Genomic DNA, 12,275 nt, shown 5'->3' with positions numbered 1-12,275 from the left:
TCACATTTCAGAAGCAGGGCTATAATTTACCACTATGTAAAGATTGACTACACTCTCATAATTGAGACAAACGAAAATCATTCCCATTTTAAAGAATTCGACTTTGGTTTTTAGGTCGTGTAACACACTCATACACGGTATTGTTCTGACCACTGAAAAGACAAGGCGATTATGGGCGATGATACGAATAGTCAGCGTTGTATAAAATACTCACTACAACCAAATTCTCTGAATGAACTTACTCATTGCCCCAGTCCAAGCGGACTGTGATGTGTCGCTTGACATCCCGGATTTGGTCCTGGGTAAGATGACCAGATAGAAGCTGCCTCCGCAAGTCAATCAGCTCGTTCATTACATGTCGCAGTTTGTAAAATAAATCCACCTTGTGTTTCTATGGAAGGAAAAAATATAAATAATTTAAACAATTTGTTACTTTGTTGATTATCTGTTTAGCTTTATTTTTAGATGTGTTTCTCTAACCAGTACATTTGCAACTTTTTGAACACACTCATCCCACTAATCAAGGGAGGGTAAGAACCAAGAATTTTCCACACCACAGAGCAAACTCAATGTGGATTTTTTCTGACCGTAGTCAGGATCGAACCTGCATCTCTGGCGCTGTAAGGCAGCAACTCTACAACTGTGCCACTGTGGCTGCTATTTTTTGTTAATTATTTATGGGTTTCTATGATTACACTGTCTTAGAATTAGAACCGTTTAATTAGAAAGACCTGTTTCTCTAGTCAGCCCAAGCTAGATTTGAAAACTCATTTGAGAAACCTTCTGTAATGTATAATTCCAAAGGATACACAAACATTTACAAATAGACAACATGCTAGTAAGATATGGATCAGAGGGTTTGTATTGTTAAGCATCATCAAACCTGTGATAATTTTGGAATCTGAACATCACAGACAAGGAATACAAAAAAAGTGAAGATGGAATGTTAGAACTATGCATGTAAAGCTTTGGCTCGGTTACCTGTAATATGTGTCATTTTGGGTCCTCCATTTTAATGATCTCTCCCTGGATGTTATATGTATTTCAGTGCAAAAACTGGTTACCATATACAGCAGATATCAATGCCAACTATTGAAATTCTAACAGCATTTAATTTAGTTTAGAGATACCGTGCAGAAACAAGCCCTTTGACCTACCGAGTCCACGCTGACCAGCGATCCCCGCACAATAACACGATCATACACACACTATGAACAATTTACAATTATACCAAGCCAATTAACGTACAAACCTGTATGTCTTTGGAGTGTGGGAGGAAACTGGAACTCCTGGAGGAAACCCACGCGGGGAGAACGTACAAACTTCCTAAGGACAGCACCCGGGATCGAACCTGGGTCTCTGGCACTGTAAGGCAGCAACTCTACTTCTGTGCTGCCGTGTTGCTCCACCCGGGTCAACTGCTTGGAAGGCAGCTATGCTTACTATTATACCACTACCGTTTACCACTATACCACCACCACCACTTCTAATAATTTTAATGCAAGCTTCATTTTAAAAAACAATATGCCCAGATATTGGTTTGACTCATTTCAGGAGTGCAAAAAAAGCCTTTACATCTAGTTTAATCTAGTTTAAAAAGCCTTTACATCTAGTTTAGCCCTCTAAGTGATTGTAACATTGTTTATAAGCTGTTACGCAAAAATGCCACCATGCTTTATACTGCGAAAGGAGCATTACATGACCATCTGAGTGAGTTCTGATAGGTGTGCTTTAAAAGTCAATCAGCTGCCTGCAGCAACCACAGCAAGGTTCATACCTCAGCATTTCCCTATGACAACTAGCATCAATACACCTCCAATTTCCATCCTGCCCTTAAATATACCTGGACTATCTCTGACATCTCCCTCCCGTTTCTGGACCTCACCATCTCCATCACAGGAGACAGACTAGTGACGGACATTTACTATAAACCCACTGACTCGCACAGCTATCTGGACTACACTTCTTCCCACCCGGTCCCCTGCAAAAAGTCTATCCCCTACTCCCAATTCCTCCGTCTACGCCGCATCTGCGCCCGGGATGAGGTGTTTCACACTAGAGCTTCCGAGATGTCCTCGTTCTTCAGAAAACGGGGCTTCCCCTCCTCCATTATAGATGAGGCTCTCACTAGGGTCTCTTCTACACCCCGCAGCTCCGCTCTTGCTCCCCCTCCCCCCACTCGCAACAAGGACAGAATCCCCCTCGTTCTCACCTTCCACCCCACCAGCATATCCAACATATCATCCACCAACATTTCCGTCACCTACAACGGGACCCCACCACTGGCCATATCTTCCCATCCCCTCCCCTCTCTGCGTTCCGCAGAGACTGTTCCCTCCGTAACTCCCTGGTCCACTCGTCCCTTCCTACCGAAACCACCCCAACCCCGGGCACGAGATGCAACACCTGTCCCTTTACCTCCCCCCTCAACTCCATCCAAGGACCCAAACAGTCTTTCCAGGTGAGACAAAGGTTCACCTGCACCTCCTCCAACCTCATTTATTGCATCCGCTGCTCTAGATGTCAACTTATTTACATCGGCGAAACCAAGCGCAGCCTCGGCGATCGCTTCGCTGAACACCTGCGCTCGGTCCGCATTAACAAAACTGATCTCCCGGTGGCCGAGCACTTTAACTCCCCCTCCCATTCCCAGTCTGACCTTTCTGTCATGGGCCTCCTCCAGTGCCATAGTGAGGCCCACCGGAAATTGGAGGAACAGCACCTCATATTTCGCCTGGGCAGTTTGCAGCCCGGTGGTATGAACGTCGACTTCTCCAACTTTAGATAGCTCCTCTGTCCCTCCCTTCCCCTCCTCCTTCCCAGATCCCCCTCTATCTTCCTGTCTCCACCTATATCCTTCCTTTGTCCCGCCCCCCTGACATCAGTCTGAAGAAGGGTCTCGACCCGAAACGTCACCCATTCCTTCTCTCCCGAGATGCTGCCCGACCTGCTGAGTTACTCCAGCATTTTGTGAATAAATCAATACGTGCTTTGACTGCCACAATGGGGAAACAGTCAACTAGGCTGAGGTGGAAAGGCTGAAGATTCTGATCTATGAAATAAATGCCTCCCTCCTGGAGGGAGATCTTGTGCCAGGTAGGGATCAGGAGACTCACTAAGCCTGCATTGAAGCATTTGAGCCAGGAGGAAACAGAAGGCCTGTATGCTGGAACTAACACACCTTCTACAATGGAGCAATTTGCAAGAAATATAACCTCAGTAAATAAGTAAATATTGCTTCATATTGATGCCTACTCAGATATACATTTATATCCCTACCAACAGTCCTAACCACAGCACCATCACCTTCTATAGCACCCTCTAAACCCCCAAACATAGATAAACTGTAATTTAACATTGATTAAATAAAGATTATCAGGAATAGGAGGGACGCCACCAGAACAGGAGGAAGGGACTTTCCTGGACGTAATGCCTCATCAAGCTGGATGGCAGCATTCATTTCTTCATGGACAAAGGGGACACAGAGGTCCAAACCTAATATGCAATTTGAAGATGGTTCTCGACCCAAAACGTCACCTATTCCTTTTCTCCGGAGATGCTGTCTGACCTGCTGAGTTACACCAGCTTTTTGTGTCTATCATTGGTGCAAATCAGCATCTGCAGTTCCTTCCTCCACAGGAATATACAGTCCAATCTGTACAAAATCTGCAAAGTATACCCTTCACAAAAAAAAATGCTTTCATAAGTCCAGCTCCTTTGCCTTAATCAGCATATGTGTTGCTCCACTCCCATAATGCAGATTTGATCCTTCCTATCTGTGAATTTTTCCTTCATTTTGCTTTGCAGGTTGGAGGCAAAAGAGACAAGGAGACAAGAGGATGATGATAAGGGGAGAAGAGGTTGTAAAGAGGAGTGAAATGTAAAGGCAGACAGATGGATACAGTGGGAGGGGGAAGAAGGTGGGATAATAGGAGAAATGGTAAGTGCCAGAGGGAAGGGGGTAAATAAAACAATATTCATATTATGAGGTTGTAAGTGGAATAAGAGGTGCTGTTTCCCTTTGGTTGTGGCATCACTCTGGCATTGATTACTATTAAAACAAAGTACTTGTGTTATAACACCAGGATAAGCACTCAACCAAACCAACCAAGCCCAAAGCCAAAGTAGTATCAGAAATGCTTATACACACTTATGGTATAGGACAATAAACTAACTCCATATGCAATAGTAAGCTATCTACATGTTAACAAGCACATAAAAACTAATTGTGTAGATGCCAGTATATCATTGAGGTTACCAAGTGGACACCTCCCTTCACTGGTGTTTAATTGAGTTAGGCCCACAACACCTTTGGAAGGCTCACCAGTTAGTTCTGCTGCCCCAGAACCACCCCCTCAATACCTGCTCTCACCACCTATGCTGCCAGTATCTACTAAATAAATGAAACTACAGATGATTAATTCAGTCCAACAAATGCTAAACACTCATATCCTTTCTACACTTATCCTAACCCATTATTAAACAATTGTCACGCCACAAATATCTACCTCACATATAAAACTTGGATAGACTTGCAAGGAATACACTTACAAAGAAATACACTTACAACACAATATACATTTCCTTTCTGCCCCCAACTGACACGGTTTCTTCTGCACCAAATTCACCTACTGCCTTGCTCTGCTGCCTCTGACATCTCCTTTATGACCTGACACAAACTTTGTCTGCAAATTCCTAGCTCTCCAAATAGTGATGTGGTCAATCACACTATGAAACCTCTACAACCCACCTCTACCATACGTACTCTTGCTTTCCATCCTCGCTGCTCAACTTCTGCAACTTCCCCATTGCATTCCCTTCATTGCAAGTAGACCCTTCTCTGGGTGAGAACATCAAACTCAAGGTGTTGTTTCAAGAAGGACTTTTTTATTCCTGTACACAAATCCTCTCATTACAAAGGCAAATATACTATTTGGCTTGCTAATCGCTTGCGGCACCTGGATATTGGATTTCAAAAATTTATGTATAAGATCACCTAGCTTTGAACTTCCATATTATTCAATTGCTTATCATTTTTAAAACTTTGCCTTTTTATTTTTTGCATGAATCTAAAGCTCCCTTGCAATTAAAGCCTCCTTGCAATAAAAGACTGAGCACCATTTTGGGCAGCATACATTGTGTAGATGTGTCACCGCTCCAGATGTCTGAGATTGAGTTTTTATTAATACATTTCCTGATATAGGAATACATCCTTAGTAATACATTCCCTCACGGAGGAATTTTTGGAAATTACTTGAAAATTGGGCAGGTTTGTAATATTACATACTGAAGGAGGATGATAGAAAATAGGCCACCATAATAATGGTTAATTAGGTCACGAGGATGGGCAGTAATCAGATTAGGGATTATTTTAAATTGCAAGGTATAGTTAGCAAAGATAAACATAGTGTGTTTTCTGCAAACCAGACAATGCAATAAAATTGATCATATAAAAAGTGTCACTTTACGGCAATAACTACAGAGAAAATTGGAGTATGGCTTTCTAAGCACAGGCCCAAAAGTCCCAGCTGTCAGAGAGATAGAAGAAACTCTAACATGATCTGAAAGATCAAAGACTAAAAGTGGGTGACTGGTGAATTATTGCAAAAATAAAAAAATCGCAAGCAACAAATACTATAAAATGCGAAAGGTGTTTTGAGTCAACCATTCATATTCATAGAGGTTCAATGCCAAGTTCTTCAACATCACCCAGTCTCTTGATACCAAGCAAAAATTTACTTTTGGTACTCTTTTCCTCTTTACATACTCGAAGCTTCTGTAATCTGTTTAATAAATTGTTGACGATGTTAGTGTTATTAAAGGTGTACGAAAATAACTGCAGATGCTGGTGCAAATCAAAGGTCTCACAAAATGCCAAATCGAAGGTATCACAAAATGCATTTTGTGATACCTTAGTGTTATTAAATGTCTGTGAAAGGTGTTAATGTTTACAAATATTCAAAATCATTTAGGAATTGTTAGAAATAAAAATTAAATATTTTTAAAGCATAGAATCCACAAAATTAACCAACTTAATTTAATCAGACAGAAAGGTCCAGTGGAGCTTGCTCTTTTGCCATAAACATTTTCTAATTCTGATATGTTAGCCATTTTCTGCCTTTTCTTTCAATCAATCCATATTTCTTTTAATTGTAGTGTTTGTAATCACCTGTGTGACAGAGGGAGCAAAGCAAGATTGGGATAAATACTTTAAGGTCACAGAAAACTTCCACACAAGGGCATAAATGTTGTTTTCAGTACTTAAGTCACCTTACAACGAACTTTCAAAATATCCGTCTACTTCTGCAGCAGTTTGTTTAATGGTTTATGCTTAGTTAAATGATTGAGGGAACCAAAAAACATGAGTTGGGTAACACCTTCAGAAAGAATATAAATTTCAAAAACTGCACACATATATTGACATAAAAATATAAGAAATTATAAGCAGGAATAGACCACCTGGCCCTTCAAGCGTGCTCTGCAATTCAATATGATGATTGCAGATCTTATCTAACACCTCAACTCCTCCTCTATGCCTGATCTGTGGAGGTGTAAATTTGCAGATTTTTCAAATTGTTCTCTTCACTTTAAACAGATTCCAGTGATCTAGCCTCCACAACTCTCAGGGGCAGATAATTATGGAGATTCACTACCCTCTGCAAGAAGAAATTCTTGCACCTTGTCTTTAATGACTAACATCTTATCTTGAAGCAACGTCTCCTTGTTCTTAACCCTCCCACTAGTGAAAATGTCTCAACATTTACTCTGTCAAACATTAAATTAAGAATCAAGAGTTTTCATCATATGCAACAGAAATAAACCAGGACAATATTTTTTTTACTGGCTGCAGCTTCACAGGCACATTACATATAGACAACACCAAAAGTAAATATATAATAAATAATTTGTTGTTTTAAATAACAACGTTATTGTTTTAAACGACCATGATAGTACAAAACTATCATGTCGTACCCCCTTAGGATCTAAAATGTTTGCACCAGAACATTCTGTCAAAGAATAGAGATCCGGGCTAAAGATAAAGAACTATCAGAACTAGGAGAAAATATTTAAGGCAAAGAAACAAGCTCCACTGGACCTTTTGTAATATTCTTATCCCATGAACTAGCCTGGTGAATCTCTTTCGGATTGCCACCGATGCCACTGTCTCTGCACTGGGCTGTTAATTACAGCTGTTTCAATAGGCTTCCTGTATAGTTCTATTATCTTGTATTAGCGATGTAGCTACATTATTAAACATAAGACTGATCATGCACTCACTTGGCATTCAGTTCATGCACTTGGGTCATCAATAAGCATCAATCAAGGTTCATTAATATGCAATGAAAAGGCTGAATCTCACTCATTTCTTATGTAGGCCTGATTATTCTCTCTCTTCCAGCTTGAACATATTGAGCACATCCAAAGCTATTCCGCCCGAAATTCCAACTCATAATGTCTTGTGTGCTTGTCATCATTATGCTTGCTGACTTCCAATGATACCTGGTCTGATAACGTCCATCTTAAAATTCTCAACGTCCTTTTGGGATCTGTCACGTGGTTGTAGATATTTTGAGATTGCTACATTCTTTCATTTCTAACATCTTCCAAATATCGTCTGACACAGCATTTGAATGCAGATCTCTCTGCTTTGTTAGTATAAATCTCTGGATTATTAGTTGGTAATTTAACTGCTGTGGATCCCTAATAGCTCCTTTCTGAAGCATATTTTCATTTGTGAAACATTTTGGTATGTTTTACTGTTAGAGACACGAATTGGATGCCTTACATTAAATTTATCAAAGTTATGAAGATGAAGGCCAAAGGTATAGGTGTGAAAATGCACACCTTATTCAGGGACAGTTTCTTCCCAGTTTTTTTCAGGCAACTGAACCATCCTACCACAAATAGAGAGCAGTCCTGAACTACTATCTACCACATTGGTGACCCTCGGACTATCTTTGATCGGACTCTACTGGCTTTATCTCGGACATTATTGTAATAGCACCACCTTTGGTGGAGGATTGTAAATGATTGAATAAACCACAGTGCAGATGTGCAGCCATGAGTTACTTGTTATTCTGTGTCTGATCTCAAGATATCACAAATTGGCGACGAGAGTGGGATCGTCGTGTCCCCAGCTTTACTTGTTTGTGTAGATAAGGAATTCTACAGAGGCACGGAGAAGGTTGTATAACTTTTGGTGTCAAGGAAAGCTTGATCGGGTCACAAAGTTGAATTCTGTGAGACTGTTAAAAAGAAAATCTAAAATGGCGGTGCCCAGTGGATATATCGGAAGATTGGGTGAGTTCCAGCAAAGCCGGGAAATGTTCAGTGCGTACATCGAATGTTTAGAGATGTTTTTTTGCTGCAAATAACATCAATGAAGTAGAACTTTTTGATGCAGAATCAAGCCGGTTGAATGAAGCAATTAAAACTAGGAAAAGAGCAATTTTTCTCACTGAAATGGGTCCCGGTGTTTATGATACAGTAAAGAATTTATTAGCTCCAGCCAAACCAAAGGACACATCTTTGAATGATATTCTGAAGAAGTTAACAGAACATTATGACCCTAAGCCCTTAGAAATAGCTGAAAGCTATCGTTTTGGAACGAGATGCCAACTTCCAGAGGAGGATATTAGTAAATTTATCGTGACATTCAAGAGGTTATCAATTCATTGTAATTTTGGAAATTTCCAAGACCGGGCGTTAAGAGACCGTTTCGTGTGTGGACTGAGAAGTGAGCGGATCCGAAGTAAGCTGATGACAGTGTATGACCTGACCTTTGAAACAGCTTGTAAAACTGCTTTGTCAATGGATATGGCAGAAAGAGGTTCTAGAGAAGTCAGGACAACTTCTAGACAACCAGCGGAAGAGTTGAACAAGCTGCAGTCCAGCAAACTAAAGACGGATAAGTCGACAAAGACGTCAGAGACGGTGTTGGGACCGCAGCTATTTACAATATACATCAATGACTTGGATGAAGGGATTAAAAGTACCATTAGCAAATTTGCCAATGATACAAAGCTAGGTGGCAGTGTGAACTGTGAGGAAGATGCTATGAGGTTGCAGGGTGACTTGGACAGGTTGTGTGAGTGGGCGGATGCATGGCAGATGCAGTTTAATGTAGATAAGTGTGAGGTTATCCACTTTGGTGGTAAGAATAGGAAGGCAGATTATTATCTGAATGGTGTCAAGTTAGGAAAAGGGGACGTACAACGTGATCTGGGTGACTTAGTCCTTCAGTCACTGAAAGGAAGCATGCAGGTACAGCAGGCAGTGAAGAAAGCCAATGGAATGTTGGCCTTCATAACAAGAGGAGTTGAGTATAGGAGCAAAGAGGTCCTTCTGCAGTTGTACAGGGCCCTAGTGAGACCGCACCTGGAGTACTGTGTGCAGTTTTGGTCTCCAAATTTGAGGAAGGATATTCTTGCTATTGAGGGCGTGCAGCATAGGTTTACTAGGTTAATTCCCGGAATGGCGGGACTGTCATATGTTGAAAGAATGGAGCGACTAGGTTTGTATACACTGGAATTTAGAAGGATGAGAGGGGATCTTATCGAAACGTATAAAATTATTAAGGGGTTGGACACGTTAGAGGCAGGAAACATGTTCCCAATGTTGGGGGAGTCCAGAACCAGGGGCCACAGTTTAAGAATAAGGGGTAGGCCATTTAGAACAGAGATGAGGAAAAACTTTTTTAGTCAGAGAGTTGTGAACCTGTGGAATTCTCTGCCTCAGAGGGCAGTGGAGGCCAATTCTCTGAATACATTCAAGAGAGAGCTAGATAGAGCTCTTAAGGATAGCGGAGTCAGGGGGTATGGGGAGAAGGCAGGAACAGGGTACTGATTGAGAATGATCAACCATGATCACATTGAATGGCGGTGCTGGCTCGAAGGGCAGAATGGCCTTCTCCTGCACCTATTTTCTATTGTCTATTGTCTATTGTTATCCATGGAAGGGTAGCAAGACGACTGCAAAGTCATGCTATCGCTGTTTGGGCTCACATCTAGCACAGTCTTGTCCGTTCTTCAAGGCAGAGCGTTACTCGTGTCACAAGATGGGACACTTAACGAAGGCTTGTCGAAAGGCTAAGCAGAAAAACGGTTCAACAACGAGTAAGCTGCATTCTGTGGAGCAACTGCAGGCAGAGGAAGAGCTTCTCGAGATATACACCATCTGCAGCAATGAGCTAGTAAACCGGAAGACAAAGAATGTGTCCATGCAAGTCCAGTGGAATGGAGCTCAAGTTAGCATGGAAGTCGACACAGGAGCACCTGTGAGCGTGATTCCAGAATTTGTGTATCGGGAGAAGCTGAGTCAAATTCCTTTGGAAGCGAAGCGAATCGAGCTACGTGGTTACTCTGGAGAGAAGATTCCAGTGTTAGGATGTGTACATGTACCAGTTAGGTATAAGGAGCAACAGGCGGAGTTGCCCCTCGTAGTTGTAAAGGGAGATAAACCTGCATTGTTAGGTCGGAATTGGCTGCAGATTTTGAAGCTCAACTGGAACGAGATATTCCTCGTTCGTGAAGAATTAAAGTGCCCGGAGGACTTAATCAAGCAACATCCGAAGGTGTTTAGCGACCAGGGAGAGCCAATCAAGGGGTATAAGGCGAAAGTACGCATGAAGCAGGATGCAACACCAGTGCATTGCAAACCACCGGTTGTGCTATATGCTCTTAAGGACAAGGTTGAGAAAGAACTGAAAAGACTTGAAGCTGAGAACATTATCAGTAAGGTGATTATAAGGTGACCTTAAACCAGGTACTTGAAGATAGCATACCGGATACCCTACCAACGGCAGAGGATTTGTTTAGCACCCTCACAGGCAGCCAAGTCTTCACAAAAATGGACTTGACAAATGCCTACTTGCAGTTAGGTGTAGATGACGAATCTAAATCCAAGCTAACTATTAACACGCATTTGGGATTGTTTCAGTTCAATAGGCTTCCATTTGGTATATCATCAGCCTCAGGGATTTTTCAAGGGGTAATGACACAAATTCTAGAGGGAATTGAAGGTGTGGTGTGTTACTTGGATGACATCCTCATCTCAGCCCCTGACAGGCAGACACATGATGAAAGGTTGGGAAGTGGTACTCAAACGACTTGAAACACACAGTGTAAGAGTGAAGGCACAGAAATGTGAGTTCTTTCAGAACTCGGTAGAGTACTTGGGTCATAAGATAGACAAGGATGATCTACACCCTACCAAGGGTAAAGTTGATGCGATCAAGAATGCGCCCACTCCCAGAAACATATCTGAGATCCGATCCTTTTTAGGATTAGTGACTTATTATGGGAAGTTTGTGCCAAATCTGTCCACCTGTTTACATCCCTTGAATGAGCTTTTGATGTACCATGGAAGTGGACACGTAAATGCGATCAAACTTTCAAGTCATGTAAAGTTCAGTTGGCAGAGAGTTCGATGCTTGTTCATTACGATGTCAATAAGCCGATGAAGTTAGCATGTGATGCTTCACCATACGGTGTTGGTGTTGTGATCTCTCATGTGTTAGGAAATCAAGAGGAAAGGCCAATAGCCTTTGCGTCTAGAACACTCAATGCCAGTGAGAGAAATTATGTGCAAATAGAGCGAGAGGATCTTGCATTGATTTTTGGTGTTAGGAGGTTTCACAAATACTTGTATGGTAGAAGGTTTGTAATCGAGACAGATCATCAGCCGTTGACAGTGATCCTAAATCCAAAAGCACACATACCAACTCTGGCAGCAGCCAGAATGCAAAGATGGGCATTGATATTGTCTGCATACCAGTATGATATTCAGTATCGTAAGGCAGCAGAGCACAGCAATGCTGATGCCATGTCTAGATTACCTTTGGAATCGGAGGTTACCCCAAACAGAGAGAACTTGTTTTACTTCTCTCATGTAGATGAGTTACCTATCACATCAGGGGACATTCAGAAGGCTACTCGCACTGACAGATTTTTGTCAAGAGTGCATGAATATATTACAAATGGATGGCCAAACAAATTGCTGAATTCAGAGGCAGAACTGAAACTATTCTTTGTACGTAGGAACAAACTCTCAGTAGACCACGGTTGTGTCATGTGGGGAACGAGAGTTGTAATACCTGAAAAATATGAGGTAAAATTGCTAGATCAGCATTTGGGAATGTGTCTAACAAAGAGTCTAGCTAGAAGCTATCTATGGTGGTCGGGTCTAGATAAGGACATAGAACAAACGGTGAAAGTGTAGCACATGTCAAGCAGTTGGAAAGAATCCACCCACAGTACCGCTACAGCCATGGAAAT

General features: G+C 41.7%; 1 protein-coding gene across 1 annotated transcript in view; it reads right to left on the bottom strand.

Moving 5' to 3' along the window:
• Positions 1 to 12,275, bottom strand: part of dock3 (dedicator of cytokinesis 3) — a 262,260-nt gene that overhangs the window by 143,814 nt on the left and 106,171 nt on the right. The window contains exon 6 of the mRNA XM_078413752.1: positions 243 to 391. Within this exon, the coding sequence (XP_078269878.1) occupies positions 243 to 391 (149 nt within the window). The remainder of the gene's footprint in view (positions 1 to 242; positions 392 to 12,275) is intronic.

Source organism: Rhinoraja longicauda, chromosome 17 (assembly GCF_053455715.1).
Source record: "Rhinoraja longicauda isolate Sanriku21f chromosome 17, sRhiLon1.1, whole genome shotgun sequence".
NCBI classification, from domain to species: domain Eukaryota; kingdom Metazoa; phylum Chordata; class Chondrichthyes; order Rajiformes; family Arhynchobatidae; genus Rhinoraja; species Rhinoraja longicauda.
The sequence above is the reverse complement of the archived record's forward strand: the minus strand, read 5'-3'. Positions and strand labels throughout refer to the sequence as shown.